At 38.6% G+C, this 16,400-nt stretch overlaps 1 protein-coding gene across 1 annotated transcript; it reads left to right on the top strand.

The window, feature by feature from the left end:
* Positions 1-1,112: 1,112 nt before the first annotated feature.
* rnd1b (Rho family GTPase 1b) lies at positions 1,113-14,057 on the top strand. The gene is made up of 5 exons (XM_079478855.1): positions 1,113-1,363; positions 1,788-1,875; positions 10,592-10,701; positions 11,244-11,378; positions 11,479-14,057. The coding sequence occupies exons 1-5, from the start codon at positions 1,244-1,246 to the stop codon at positions 11,722-11,724; spliced, it is 699 nt and encodes a 232-aa protein (XP_079334981.1). The 5' UTR covers positions 1,113-1,243; the 3' UTR covers positions 11,725-14,057.
* The last annotated feature ends 2,343 nt before the right edge of the window (positions 14,058-16,400 follow it).

Here is a 16,400-nt window from a genome sequence, read left to right as displayed (position 1 = left end):
AGAATATATAAACAAGCATGCCATCCATTATGACGGCACTATGATATGAGATATGCTCAGCAAAATGAATGTGCTGTGTATGAAGAATAATTGAATTTGTAAGTGGGGAAGGAAGAAGAGAAATGTTTGCTAAAGGTCTATTCTTCCCAGCCTGCATTCTTAGAGGTGTTTAATATACAAAGATAACCTTGAAGGTGTCAGAGTCTGTGTGTATCGGATTTTACAGACCACTGTAGCCTTCCGAGACTCCCTCAGGGGAGATATGCTGGACATCCCCATCAGGCCAATAAACTTGTGTCCTCACAACAATCAATAACTAAACTTCCCCGTGTCCAAAACAAACACAGACACGGATCAAAGAGGATTAATCCTGTCAGCAAATCGTGTAAACAGTGAATGTTATGCAGTTTGAGTCAAGGGGATTTTTATGAGAGGCCATGCGTAAAACTTTCCAGTAAAATATTAGACCCTGTGGAAAATAAAAAAAGTTAACATGCTTAAACCGATACAACTGAGGTTATTATTATCTTGATAAATAAAAAGTAAACCCAGAAATGAAACCAAAAGACAACACTTGCCGTTCTATGTGAAGACCATTGCTACTGAAGGATCGTTTAAGGTTAAAGTAAAGTTGTTAAGACCGGTAATAGAAATGAAACTATTGTCCTCTTGACTTGCTTATAATGACTAAAACAATTTACATAATTACTCCGAAGACACTACATGTAATAGCAATTATAGCTACTACTTAGTCTAAACGAGGTAGACCTCTAGATATTAAACACACACCTGAGAGGTAACACATGAGTAGCTATAATATTACAAAAAGCTTATTTTCATAGGCTATATGTTTAATTGTACACAATAAGTATTGCGTAATCGGACAACGACCCATTTGTGGACGATTCTGGTCAGCGAGGAACATTAAAACTCCACTGGAATTTAAAGGCATTTTTCATTAGATCAGGATGAATCAAAAGTTTCCCAAAAGGTTGAGTCGTCGGGGAAATACGCTCCGGGATAAAGAGTGGGGTGTGATACGTCACGAGCTTCTTGCACGCTGATTGGCTGCTGTGAGGCAAATATAAGTCCGCAGTCTCCGATTCAGTCACATCCACTGCAGGCGGAGTGGTGCGTACTCAAGTAGACATTACGTTTGCGCATCTTCGCGTTTTATTTAGTCTTTTCGTTTGTTTGTTTGTTTGTTTGTTTCGGTTCGGTTATTTAGCAGATATCGAAAATCATGAAAGAACGAAGAAATACACAGCCACTGGTTGTCAGGTGTAAACTGGTGCTGGTTGGGGATGTTCAATGCGGGAAAACAGCGATGTTACAGGTTCTGGCGAAGGATTGTTATCCAGAGGTCAGTAGACGATTTCAGCTTTTATTTTATAGACGTAGTTTATGCATTTGAGTTCAAACTATTTGTAACGTTAGTGATTTCCATCCTAATTTAAAGGTTGTATGCAACAGGCGTGCTTTCAAGGTCCATATTTGCCGGGAATGAATTTTCTTCACATCCAAATTTTCATAATATCCCACTAGTTAATAGTTTTTGGTTTATTCTTACATTACTGGATAAATCGATATGTGTAACCAATATGTTATTCATTATGTTATCGAATCAGTTATACGCGTTTAATCATTTTATGTAATTGTTTGGTGAAGCAACCGTAAATGCAATTTGTTAGTATTATTTTTGTTATATTTTTTTTCCCATGTGAATTTAAAAATGTTATATGTAAGCATCATACATGTTGATCACTGTTTACATGTTGCATCCACAGACGTATGTGCCCACAGTGTTTGAGAACTACACAGCGTGTCTTGAGCTAGACGATCAGCGCGTTGAACTGAGTTTATGGGACACGTCAGGTAAGATAAAAATGATTAAAAAGCAAATGGCTAAAATAATTTGCAACAATATAATTTATTTGTTATGCAAGCTGAATCCTAAATAGTGTGTCTTGGCATGAAATCTATACTGTATGTAGAGAATCAGTGGTGGGATATAAAAATGACATTAAAATACCTTAGTCTGTGCTGGACTGGTGCACTAAGATGCCCTTTGAAGTGAGCTAGTGTGATGTGAAGAGAATGCTGAGTGTTGTTCCCCTAGTCTTCATGTATTGCAATTACAAGTGGATGAGGCACAGTTTTCAATATTATACTTTTTACATTAATGTGGAGTGTAAGATTAGAGTGTTGTATTCAAGGAGACACCCAGGCTGTATAAGTATCACAAAGTTCATTGTAGCTCGGCTCCTAAAGAATGATACTAGCAATGGCAAAGTCAAGGGTTCAATTCCCAAGAAGTATGCGCGTCTTTCAATTAGTTTCCTTAAAAATGCAGTAGATTCTAATGAGACTCCATGGTCACCGAGGCAGTTCACATCTCCCCCACGGTTTCCTGTTGTAGCTATAGACCTGATTACAACATGCTGTGTCTGTCTGTACGCCTCACATCAGCATCTCCAGTAAATGACAGGCATGATCATCTGTTTTTGGATGTGTGCTAAATGCATGTCAACGTCAGGATCATAATTAGCACCCAGTAACGTGCGACTCGCTGAATCATCTATTTGTCTGTTGTACAAGTGTGATCGTCAGACGTTGTGGGGAAGAGGCAATAAGGCTGGGATTCTTTATGGATATTAAAGCGGCCCTGCAACTGTGTTTCATGCATTCTGACTTATTTACAATGTTAAACGTTTTGTCTTCTCATGCTTGACATGGTCAGCTGGTCAAAAACGAGTTGGACGTATTTTTGTGCTCGATGCGCTCCCCCAGCGTTCAAACAGGTTTCGGAAAGTTTTTTTTCAACATGAAAATCGTTACGTAACAACTTTTCTTAGTCCCTTATTGGACCATTCACGCATCAACCAAGGAGAGCGTGAGAAGGAGCATGCGCACAAGTCACTATCACTTGTGTAAAGGAGAGAGAGTGAGAAGTACATTTGCGGAGTTCAGCTGTGTTTGTCTGTTCACTGCATTTGGGTGATGAATGTTATATAAACGGTGGATATGACGCTGGATTATAAGATCGTTTGAAACTGATAGATAGAACGGCGATCCAAGCCCTAAACGATGCCGCACATGAACCGCACGCGGTACGTGAAACTGTCTGTGTTGGCAATGTGTGCGCACATGCTTTAGTTCCACCTCCTCCCCCCCACACACATAGCATGTTTTCGGAAATAATCGTACAGCTGTATCTGTCTTTTATGAATGTGATCAAACTAAAGACTCTACGTATATTCGAAGGGGGTGATACTATTCTGTAAGTACTCAAGATTAACATGAGATATGTGGAAACTGTGTGTGTTATGGCCTTAAAACACTATGAAATATGTATCGTTAAGATGTCATAGCCCTGTGCTCGCGCTCTTTGATCTGATCAGCTGAGAGGAAGAGTGCAGTTTAAAGTCTTGTAAAACCTGGAAGTTGTGATATTTTTTTCTTCCGTATTCCGACACATTTCCGAGTGAAAAGGAATTGCAAAAGAGAAAATATGTAGGTGTGGCTTGTCACTGCGACTTGATTGGATGTGTAAAAACAGCGTGTGCATTGATTTCGAAATGAAACTGGTAGCATACTGACAGTTGAAGGGGCGGAGTTAACGGATGCTCCGGCCAAGCCGTCTAGTTTACGTCATTTGAGATGGATAGTCATTTCAGGGCGGAAGTGTTCTTTTTTCAGATTTTAACTGAAGATTATGAGGTTATATGAATTTTAAAAAGAAAATGACCCACATTGATAAGCTATTTACTATGAGAGTGCAATATTTCATGAAAAAAATAAGAATTGTCATTTTGTATTTCACTGGGACTTTAAGGGGATGAGTGAGGGTTCGTATGGGAACGAGAGGGCGATGCAGTTTCATCCAGTTTAAGCCGTTAATCATTGCTGGTACTGTGGAAATGAACTGTATTCATGTCTTACTGGTTGCTTGCTTTAAATTTGTCTGTATTTGAACAAGTCAAATATTTAGTAAAGCCAAATGCTTTTGATATAGTTTCATTTGGGTTTAACTAAAGTTTAGGCACAATTGAATGTTATGAGTAACACAATACTATATTTAATTGTTACCTTGTGTTACAGTATTTAAGGGATAGTAAACCCAGAAATAAAAATTCTGTCATCAATTACTCACCCTTAGATTGTTCCTAACCTGTATATATTTATTTGTTCTGGTAAGCACAATGGAATTTATTTGGAAGGATGTCAGAAACCAAACAGATCCCATCCCCATTTACTGCCATAGTAATATGGGAGTCAAGAGGGGACGAGATATGTTTGGTTACCGACATTCTTCCAAATATCTTCCATTGTGCTTACCAGAACAAATAAATATATACAGGTTAGGAACAATTGTGTTCAGCAGAACAAAGGAATTGTAACAATCTAAGGGTGAATAAATGATGACAGTTTTTTTGGGTGAACTATCTATTTAATATTTTGTTACAATTTAGAAATTCTTGTCAGTACATGTTGAGTTTTTTATATATGATCCAAGCCCAATTCATGGCTATTCAAGTCTGCGTTTCCTTAAAATCATCGTTCATTTTTACTTTTGGATACATTTCTTTTGGGTTCCACAGATGAAAAAGTAAAAAAACTAATTGATCAGATAAGGGTAAATAAATTACAGAATTCTCAATTTGGGATGAACCATCCCTTTAAGTTAATAAAATATTATTGACTTATACTTTAGTATGGAGCCGGTATAGTTTTAAATAATTCCTCTAGTTTATTGTGTTAGCAAGACAAAGGTCATGGGTTCGATCCCAGGGAACCGAATGCGCTGGATTAAAGTGCCTGTCATAAGTGAAAGAATAATCAAAGCTCTGGTGGGGTTTGAAAATTTCCATTTATTTCCAATTACTTTTGCCCTGTAGCTCTACTCCATGTTTGAAACAGACTTCTTATTAGTCTTAGTTTCTTCCCATTGACTGAAATGAACATATCAATGGGCTTATGAACGGCTTTCTGTTGAGCCCAGAAAAAATTTACAGGTGAAAATCAATCCTCTCACTTCATCAGAAACTGCCGTAGGCTCTTAGAAGATGGCCGCTGTATTCCTAATATGGAGGCTATGATAAATGTGCATTGAGCTATTAGCTTGGATGACACTGCGTTTGCTTTTATGCTGATGGATGTGTATTTCTGCAAATATAAATTCCGCTGCATCAGTATGGGATGAGCGTGCGAGGTGATGCTCGTGAAATAATGCTCCATTAGCACATTAATACAGCCAATAGATTAATGAGCTCTCTGGTGACCATTGGCAGTTGATGACAAGCGACAATGAGGAAATGCCACTGCAGCTCTACCTTGGGCCCTTTTAAGGGGGTATTCCCTGAGGGGTCATGGCCAGCCTCTCACAATGAAAGGGGGAAGGAATCTCTGCATCTATGGGATTGTAGTGGTATGGGGGTGGGGAGCCATGGAGAATTCTCCAGGTTTTGTTCCCATAATCTCTAATGGGATGAAGAACAGGGGCTTTCACTTTCTTCTGTCTCCTTTGTGAACGTTGACCTATCTCAGCCCCCCGCTCGCATCTACACGAGGCTGGCAGTGTGGAGTGATTCCCACCGATTTGAGGAGAATGTGGTGTTGAAATTTATTTGCATATGCGCTAAACTAAAAAGCATTTTTTTAAATCAGGAATCATGCTATGTCATGCATTTTACTACTTAACACTGTGAAACGGGCTGGCTTCTCATGCTTAACATGGTCAACTTGTTAAAAAACTAGTTGGACGTATGGCGTAGTATTTCGGTACTTGATACACTCCCCTAGCACTCCAACTTGTTTCGGAAAGTATTTTATAATTCTCAGAAGTCGCTTTAATAAAAGCGTCTGCTAAATGACTAAATGTTAAATGTAAATAAAAAGCTTTCAGAAATATTCCTTTTATTGGCCATTCTCCCAGAAAAGCATGGCAAGGCAAACGACAGAGCCCACCCACGAGCTAACCGACAAGCGAAACCCGCTTACCATCAAGATTATCTGCGCTGCTTCAAGATGGGCTGTGCTGCAGCTCGTCAGTCTTGCGATAGTGAAGTTTAGGTGTGTCGTTTGTTCACAGCATTTCAGTGCTGGATGTTATATAGATGATGGCATAACATTGGATTTGGAGATCGTTTGAAACTGATAGATGGTGCATTTCCAGTGCTAAAAGATGCCAGACATGAACTGCATGCTATAAGTCAAACTAAGTCATCGTCTGTGTTTTGTTGGCAATCGGCGTGTACGTGCATAATGTACAAAACACGAAGGGATTAATGTGATGATGTGTTGCTTGCACCTCGTGTTTTTTCGGAAATTATCGTACAGCTGTATCTCTCCTTTATAATTTTGATCAAACTAAATACTCTTTGAAGATACAACATATGCAATATTACTGTATAGGCACTAAAGATTAATATGAGATTGGCAAAAACTGCCTGCGATACATCTTCTAAAGAATGTATAAGATCTTCTAAAATTTGAATCTTCAAAACATTTGTCATTTTATAGAACATTTGTCATTTTATAAAACATTTGTCATTTTATAAACTTAATGTAAGGATACTATTTGCATTATGTTGCACATGCAATAAATATTAGCTGCTCTCCTAAGGCATCCAGTGTGGTAAAACTTGCAGGTTATACATCATCGGCTCACTTCCATGACAAATAAAACATTATGTTCCATATTTTGGATTCCCTGGTGAGCACCCATAGGTTTATTCATGAATTTGCTGAAGGGCTTCAGCAGATGGAATACGCTGCGATGAACCGTGGCTTTTGTCTGTATAACACACAAAAGCAGCCCACTCCACCTCCATCTGTTCGCCTCAGAAGACTCTCTCTGTGCCCAACAGAAAGACCATCTCGTATCAATCACATGCACACGCTGGCCCACTTTTCAACCTAGCTGGTTTGCTTCAGGCATAGCATCTACACACAAAAAACATTTAGTGCTTTTGTGGCAGCGGTCCACTGCTCTTTTTCCCTACTTTGATTTCATGCATCGCAACTCTTCCGTCTGTTAATGGACAGACTTGGAATTCTATGTAAAGATGGTAAATAAAAGCTAGACCATATTATGCCTGCTCTGACCCATCTCAGACCCTACCAAGGCAGTACTGATGCTGCGTAGGTTCTATGTAAGGGTACATGAAGCAGCAGAGCAGCCTTAAAGGGATAGTTCACCCAAATATTTTTTCATCATTTACTCACCCTCATGTCATTCCAAACTGTATGACTGACGTTCTTCTGCAGAACACAAAAGTAGATATTTTGAAGAATGTTGGTAACCAAACAACACGGGCTCCCGTTGACTTTTATGTACATAAAATAACAGGGACATTTCTCAAAACATTGTCTTTTGTGTTTTCCAGTCATATACTGATTATATATCACTCATTACATATCACAGAGGGTTAATAAATGATTACAGAATTGATATTTTTTTGTTTATTGCCACGACAGAGCGTATTTCCTATTTTTTAATAATATTTCCTATTTAAAAGTAACATTTCTTTATGTGCATTTTATATTTCTGTATTGTTATTTTATATATTTAAATACATTTTAAAGTTCTTTGCTACATTTGCAGTTAAATATGGCTCAAGGAGACAGTGAATGTTATCAAATTCATGCAAAGAACTGGCAAAACTATAGTCATCATCTCTCCTTCACTATAGTCATTTCCAAACCCCTATACGACAAAATAATCAGTACACGGTGTATTCTTTGGTAGGTTTGGTCTTTAGAGGTGAGACCTCTGTATTAAGCCTTGCTGTCTTTTTCTCTTGCGGCTGGGATGTGTCATTTGTCAAGTATAATTGAAATTGCTTCTCAGTTCCCCTGGTGTACATCTTCATCGATTGCTGCATTTAGATCAGTAGCAGTTGAATGCAGCCTCACACTCATGCCGGTGTGTCCGTGACTTCCCATTCTGGTAGGAGAGAGAGAGGAGATGATCTGTGTGTCAGGGTGCAGGTATGTCTGCAGTGTGGCTTTCAGACCAATTCCTGCCCTGTTGTCCTTTAAACCTGTGAGCTTTGTGTGAAGGCATGAATGGAAGTTACGGAGTCTAAATGGCCATTAAATCAACTAAATGTAAAAAATATCATATTACAATTTTCACCAATTCTTGACATTTATTTAATATAATTTGCTATAAAAAAGTTCGGACAAAAGCGTCTGCTAAATGACGGTTGTAAATGTAAAAATAAAATGATGTTACTAGTCAAAATTTGTTTTGGATTTTCTTTTTTGGCCAAGGAATCACTATAAAAGGTGTAGGCAGAAAGAGAGAGTTTGTATTTACTAGTACTTGTGTTGTCAATTCATTAACAATTTCAAAAGTTTTTATTCGAATTAAAGCTACAATTTGTGACTTTTTCCAAATCTAATATTTAGCAAGCACATAAAACTGTTTAAACTGTCTATTTAAAGGGACAGTTCACCCAAAAATTACAATTCCGTCATCCTTTACTAAAAATGTCTTTGTTCTGCTGAACACAAAGGAAGATATTTAGAAGAATGTCAGTAATTAAACCGATCTCATCCCCCATTTACTGCCATGGGGAAAATTTATATTATATATTATGGGAGTCAATGGGGGATGAGGTCTGTTTGGTTACTGACGTTCCTCCAGATATCTTCCTTTGTGTTCAGCAGAACAAAGAAATGTATACAGATTTGGAACAATCTGATGGTGAGTAAATGATGACAGAATTAAAATTTTTGGTGAACTATCCCTTTAAGTCATTACATTATTGAGCATAAAGCACTGAAGAGGCAAAGGTCAATATATTGACTACGGAGGTCAATATATTGTTTCTTCATTTTTTAAACACAAGCCCATCACTGGCCTAACTCAACTTCTGTAACCAATGGCACAGTCATGGGAATACATAAAACATTTACCTTGAATGAGATGCTTTGCAGAAAATAATGTTTATAAAATTCAATAGCAACCCTTTTGCAAATGAAGCTGTCCTTCAATGATCATATTGCAAAGACAACGCAATCCTGCCAATATGCCTTATTCAACTTTTGAAAGGTAAGACCCTATCTCACTGAGCATGCTGCACAACTCCTTATCCAGGCCCTGGTAATCTCAAGGTTGGACTACTGCAATGCTCTCCTTGCTGGTCTTCTGCAAGGCTATCAAACCATTTTAGCTGGTTCAAAACACAGCAGCACGCTTCGTCTTCCAACAGCCCAAAAGGGCTCATGTGACACCCCTGTTCATCTCTCTCCACTGGCTACCGGTAGAAGCCCGGATCAGATTCAAGTCACTGATGTTTGCTTACAGGACTATCACTGTATCTGCACCGGCATACTTTTACACACCCATACACCCCATCAAGAACCCAGCGATCAGCAAACGAGTGGCATCTTGTATTGCCTTCTCATAAGGGCAGTAAATCGCTTTCCCGCTCACTCTCCTTCACTACTCCTTCCTGGTGGAACATTCATCCTAACTCGTTCTGGTCAACCACATCTCTCACAAACTTCAAAAAACTACTTCAAACACATCTCTTCTGTGAATACTTGACAGACAAATAAAAAAAAAGTACACTAACCCTTTCTCTCACCAGGTAGTGGTCTAGCTTTAGTTGATACAAGTAACTTTGTATTAGCACCTATTGTACTATTGCTCTTATATGACATATCGCTTATTGCTCCCTGAATTCTTTGTAAGTTGCTTTGGATAAAAGCGTCTGCTAAATGACTTAATGTAAATGAGAATGCCCGGTTAAGATAGGGCATTGATTTACTGACTCATGCAAACCCCCCTTTACCTTTAAGTGAAATCTGTTACATGTGAGGTTCTCATTAGAAAGAGGAGATTCCACAATTCATTCAGTCTTAGCTTCACTTGGGCATATAAGGCTGTTTACAGCACCCCAGCTCCATGGTACCAAGTGGGTGGGTACTTCTCTTTATCAAATGATTGATAGGCAGTTAGGGGACGCCTTTATAGCAGGGAAGAAGGACAGCGCTTTGCAGATGGTTGACTCCAATGCTGTTGCTGTGGAAACAGGGGGACTTGCATACGTGTGGGGGGAGCACGGGGGGGTCTTGGGCGGCTTACTTAAGGATTCTAAGCAAGATGGGAAGAACTGCCTACCCCAGCCCTATCTCTCCAGTTGCATAGTCTCCTGAATAAATGGAAGGAGAGCATGAGACGGAGAGATCAATGAGGATTTAGAGCTCAATTGTAATTTTCTTCTCTTTTAAAATGCCAGTAGGGCGAGCAGCTTTTAACAGGATGTGAGGATATGAGATGATGAAAGTGTGGAACAGGGACGATCTACCTCCCGTCTTTAACTGCTGATGTATACTGTACATTCTGGAACTCTGCCCATTTTAAGAGACTAAAATGCATTTTAAGAGACTAAAATGCATTTTAAGAGACTAAAATGCAAATACTTGAGTACTTTTGAGCATGAGAAAAAAAACTATTATTGCCCTACACACAAATATGCCATATTAGTGATGTCATATTAGTAGGAGATTATGTTCACAGTCAGCTGGTTATATTGCACATGACCTCCATCATTAACAATTTCCTCTCTTGTTTCAGGATCTCCATACTATGATAATGTAAGGCCCCTGTGCTACAGTGACTCTGATGCAGTGCTTCTCTGTTTTGACATCAGCCGTCCAGATATCTTTGACAGTGGACTTAAGAAGGTAATAAGATTACCATTGAAAATCCTAATCCTTAAATTGAATTTAGATCATCTACATTACAAATTTAAAGTGATAGAAATTTTAAATGATAGAAAATTCTGTCATCATTTACTCACCCTCTTGTCATTTCAAACCTGTATGACTATATTTAACTGGCCCTTTCTTTGAAATATCTTCTTTTGTGTTATGCTGAAGAAAGAAAGTCATTCATGTTTGAAATGAAGAGTAAATTATGACAGAATCAACATTTTTGGGTGAACTATCACTTTAACCTGGTCTGCAGATAGTGTACTGCTGCAATACATGTTTTTATCTTGTAACGAATAAATCCATTACTGAGCATAAGTACATAAAATAAATAATCCTCGATCGAAACACTGCATACTTCACCCTGATTCACAATGGTAATATTATCGTATTGATTTGTAAGGTGAGCTGTCAGGTACGATTTTGCAGGAAATCAGTATGTGAAGGAACCTACTATTTTATTACAGCTTTAAAATGATTTCTATCTTATGTTGGCACTTTTTGACTGTTTGCAGTGGAGGACTGAGATCCTTGACTTCTGCCCCAGTACTCGTATACTCCTCATCGGCTGCAAGACAGACCTTCGTACAGATGTCTGCACACTGATGGAGCTGTCCAATCAGAAACAAACACCCATCACTCATGAGCAGGTACCGACCGTCACTTTCTGTTCATGTCAACTGATGCCTACCTAGGCACTATTATTAACTATTTGTGACACTCAAAATGTTTTTGCATCTTCCATTGTAGGGCTCTGCCATGGCCAAACAATTGGGAGCAGAGGCTTATCTTGAATGTTCAGCCTTCACTTCTGAGAAAAGCATCCACAGCGTGTTTCGTACAGCAGCGCAAGCCTGCATCAACAAACTACAACCACTGGCCAAACCCAGCCCCACCCGACGGCTGTCCAAACGCCTGCTCCACCTACCCAGCAAGTCTGAGCTCCTCTCCTCCACCTTCAAGAAGGAGAAAGCTAAGAGTTGCTCCGTGATGTGAGTGGAGATTCGGCTCCCCCAAAAAGCTACACCATTCCCTGCGCTTTGGTCTGGGGAAGGGGGGTGGGTTCCGATTGCCACACGATCGAAGTGTGGGATCCTTCCTCACCCCCCAAAGAAACATCAATCAGAACAAGTGGACACTCTGCTGTCCTCCTTGTCCTGAGTTCTTACAGTGCATACCTGTTTTTTTTCAGTATTTTGCTTTCTAAAATGAGGTTCGATCATCAGCTGTCATCTTTTCACTCCTTGCTGTTGCATCAGTGTTATTGTGCCAGTTGAAGCTCGGAATGATTCAACTCCGTAAATAGAAAACAAATGTTTAAAAAAGGTTCCAATTACGTTTCGTACAATGTAAACGTACAGTGTATACATATGACCTCTCTAATGTGAGATTCAAAAGGAAATGTTTTAAACACAGTATGCACTAGAGACTATAGATGGGGGAATCGCTCCAGGTGATGAGGAGCAGTGCACGTGGCCCAGGTCATGTTGACACGGAAGGATGCATCGAACACTGGCACGTATTTAGCATCGTCATGCTAGGTTTCATTGGCTGCTGTGCAGGAAGTAATATGTAATGTTTTTGTTTTTGTGAGCTGACTGCTTTTGTGGGACACCACCTTTATCTGAAAATTAGTGGTGGGATAGTCTAAAACAAGGGCCAAAAATATTTGTAAAAAAGACTATTTATAATGCTACCAAAGTCAATTTTCCATTGTTCCCTCTGGTGAAATACTGAAATATACAAGCTTCTATTTTTAGAAGCATTAACTATCTAGCGTTTGGCGGGTTGTGAAGACCATCACGGCGATGATGTGTCTCCACGACTTCTGCTGCTGTAGTGTAGGCAACCACAAATCGGTGCAGCGGTGTACTTCTGCAAGGACTCGATCGGATCGAATTTGGCATGATTAATGTTCTTTTATTGTCGAAAATGACCTCCTGATATTGTAGCACTATGTTAATATTTGCAATCATTAAATCGCCTGACATGTGATCAGACCAGCAGATTTATTTAGTTTGTCATCCGTGTGACATCTAACGTAGCATTCTAAAGTAGAACCTCAATTTTTACATCTCTATATCAATGCTCATGTATTGACCTCCTTCGCAGCGGTACTTGCTAAAACATTTGTTGATAGTCCAATATATAAACGTTCGACCGGGAAAATACTTATAGCTTCATGGTTTTTGTGCAGAGTGCTTAATTTAACGTCTGCTTTACACCACAAAGCAATAATTATGGTCCTCATAATTCAAAGTATGTGAAGTGGCAATAAGTAAAAATAAAAAAGCCTGCTATTAATCAGTGCTACTGCTTTGTGGACATACGTACAGTATATGTATGTGGAAATACGTCACTGCTGCTGTAAAAAAAGCCAATATTGTGATTCTGTTGAGCTTTTGATAGAGCAATTAAATAACATCTTTGGGTCACATTCAATTGGATGGGAGATAAAACCAACTACTGGAGTATCATTTGTGTTTTGTTCATAGACGTATGGGGGATGAATGCATCAAAGACAGATGGACTTGGAAGGGATTCAGGCTGGACCTTTTTGATAAATGGAACAGCTTTTGGAGTTTATCTGTGAGGTCACGAAAATGCATCTTTTTGATCAAAATGGAACAGGCTGGCCCTGTTTAATAAAATACATCATTGTCATTTTTAGATTCAAACTGTTTGTCATTTTCTCTTATTTCTTTACACAAATGAATATTTTTCTTGTCATATCAAATCAGCTGTGATGGAAGTGGGCAGCCACTGTTATTTCTTTGCTCCAGTGGCTGTTTACAGACTCCACAATTGTGACCGAAACCCCATTTCCTTTGCATTGTCTTGTAACTTAAGTTTTTTTGGGAGGGGCGGGGGGTTGATGGACAGTGCATAAACATGTCACAGGGCAAGACATTGTAACTTCTGATTTACTTGCAAACGTGTTTTATAAAAGGCTCTGGGTAACATGAGCAGCCCAGATGATTCATCAAAGATACAACACATTGAGTCATTACACTGCCATTGCACATCATAGCGTACGGTTACACGTCAAGCATGTACTGTAGTTCCTCAGTTGTACAGGTCCTGTTTTGTAATCTTTGTAAGACATGTTAATTAATGTCAGGAGATTAATATTTGTTCATGTCGTGAATTGACAAAGATATGTTTGATGTAAACTTGCTTAGTCTTATTTATTTTGATTCATCATTTGAGGTGACTTATGTTTGTGTTGTACACAGTTTTGTTTCTGAACATTATTTTTTTGGGAATTATTGACTTTCTCCTTTCTCTGTCTTTGCAGTAATAAAGCTTGCCTTTGTGTGGCACACATGACTGAGTGCTGGTTTGTTTTAGATTTTGTACAAATCAAAGACTTTCTCAGAAAACTCTTGTAAATTCATTAAATTATTTTCACTTTAAAATTACTACAGTTTAAATAAACCCGTCAAGAGAAAAGACTGCCCTTAGCATCCTCTCATCCTACTTGTGCATGCCAAGTAGGCTGTCACATACCGGGCGATGAAAGAAAAGAACATGCCAACAAGATATCTCCATACTTATTCACAGACGAATAGATTCTTTGGTTAAGAAGCTGTGGTGCACATCTGTCTCAAGACACAACATCTGGGAGGGGTATGAGACACAAGCTGTTACACTGTCCAATGGAAGAACGCTGCCAGGAGACATGTGGCTGAGGTGGAGACCCCGACCCAGCAGCCAGGAGAATTCGGCATGCTGCACTTGCATTACTTGCAAGACAAAGAAGTGTTACTTATCTGGCACATGTATAACTGGGTTATCATTATCAAACATGGTAAACAAAATCTCTTAAGGCTTCTCTAACAAAGTAGAACATTCGATTAAAAAACTGCTGGTGGGGTGTGGAATATTTGTTTACCAGTGGGATATTTACAGACGTTTCACTATAATTTCTGATTATTTTTTACTTAATTTCATGTAGGAATATCTTAATGGGGTTAAACAAAATGCATTTACTTCAGAAGCGAATTAACACAATTCAGGCTTGATTTTGGAGACCTGCAATAAAACTGAATCAAGAAAAAACATTTGTATCTAAAAAAAAATGCATTTCTGTTTTAAAGACTCAATTATTATTTGCAATCTAAAATGAAATAATTTATGTCGAGCAATGTGTGCAACCAAACTGGCCCCTTATAGAGTAACGCAGAGATGACGTTCTTTTGTATGCAAAACCCGGAAGCCTGTTTGCATTTTAGCACGTCCGGTTCCATAGTCCCACAGTCAATGTTTTTTTAATGTGTTTTTTGGTTAAATGACTAAAATACAGTTTGTGAACCTTTAAATATTTTCACGTTTCGTTCTATGACATAAAACACACCAGTCATTACCCGCTCGTGATTTTTAAAGCTTTATCGTGTCTTAAAAACGTTGGTTGCTTACAAGTTGCTAAAAGCGACTATCAAGCATATAAATCTCACAAATAATTCAGGATGGGCACAAATCTCTAAAAACAAGGAGATTTGTTCGCGTAATAATACTTACCAGGGAACACCTTTTAAATAAAGTCTGAAAAAGTTGTCGGAGGCTTGATGGTGGTGAGGCTGATATCGATCGATCTTAGTGTATTCTGTTAAAAGCATCTTGACGACTAGGCTTCAAAAATAGCAAATATTATTATGAGTGACAAAACATGTTATCATCATAAACCTTTGTAAACCACAGAGCTCATTGTTTGCGATCTTCCAATTGTCCAGAGGAAAAACCCACAGGCCTTCGGTCGAACCAGTGCAACTTCTGGGTTGGTTTACAAAAACACGTCATCCCTGCCATACTCTATTACCATAAAAAGCAGACGTCATGCCTTTGCTGTGCTGAAAGCACTGACCTCCTGCCTTATATCAGTACATTTACTAGGTCGACGTGATCTCATGAACACCTGCCGTTTTCTCGATCCACTCAAAACTTCTTATAAAAGCATGCTAGAAGTATCTGGGTTATTGTTAAATGCCATGTTAACCACATGGACTGAAGAACACCTAACGTTCCAGTTTCAACTCATTCAACTGTAGTGACTTTAGTGACCGAACACAAAACATGGTAAACAAGCATACATATGTAAGTGGAGAAGCATCACATGTGTTCACAATTATGCCAAATGATGCCAACATCTGGACAGACACAGGAAAAGAAATTGCTCACTCAGCTATGAACGGATATGGGTCACAAGCATTATGGCACAGGGAAAGACCTAGGAATGTCCTAAAAATAGCTTTTTAGGAAGTTTTCCGGTAACACTTTACAACACATCATTTTCCTTAACATTGCTTAATGCATTAGGTAACATGATCTTACAATTGCATTTATTTATCTTGGTTTATATGAATTTCAGCTTCTACTAATGTGTTTTTAAAATCAAAAGTTGTACTGCATATCTGTTATCATTAGACAATGCAAAATAAAAAACAATATTGTTCATCGTTGTTTATGAAAATTATTTAATTTATTATTCATGTTACTATAGCTATTTTAAAAAGTAGCATCGCAATTTGAGACATGATATACTTTCCCTAGTGACTTTTTTATGACGCCTGGGTCTTCAATAAAAGCATCAGCACTCCCAGCATCCTTCAAAACATCTTTCTCACTGAGCACAAAGGAAACACATTCAAGTGTCTCAGACAGAACAGCGAGTG

Source organism: Barbatula barbatula, assembly GCF_947034865.1.
Source record: "Barbatula barbatula genome assembly, chromosome: 17".
NCBI lineage: Eukaryota > Metazoa > Chordata > Actinopteri > Cypriniformes > Nemacheilidae > Barbatula > Barbatula barbatula.
Note: the sequence above shows the minus strand (reverse complement) of the source record. Positions and strands in the feature narration are given on the sequence as shown.

What these genes read in the sequence shown, in the direction of transcription:
- rnd1b (XM_079478855.1), top strand. Translation starts at nt 1,244, where the DNA reads ATGAAAGAACGAAGAAATACACAGCCACTGGTTGTCAGGTGTAAACTG. An exon ending in TTGACAGTGGACTTAAGAAG is followed by an intron (nt 10,702 to 11,243) that starts GTAATAAGATTA and finishes GACTGTTTGCAG; the next exon opens with TGGAGGACTGAGATCCTTGA. An exon ending in CACCCATCACTCATGAGCAG is followed by an intron (nt 11,379 to 11,478) that starts GTACCGACCGTC and finishes CTTCCATTGTAG; the next exon opens with GGCTCTGCCATGGCCAAACA.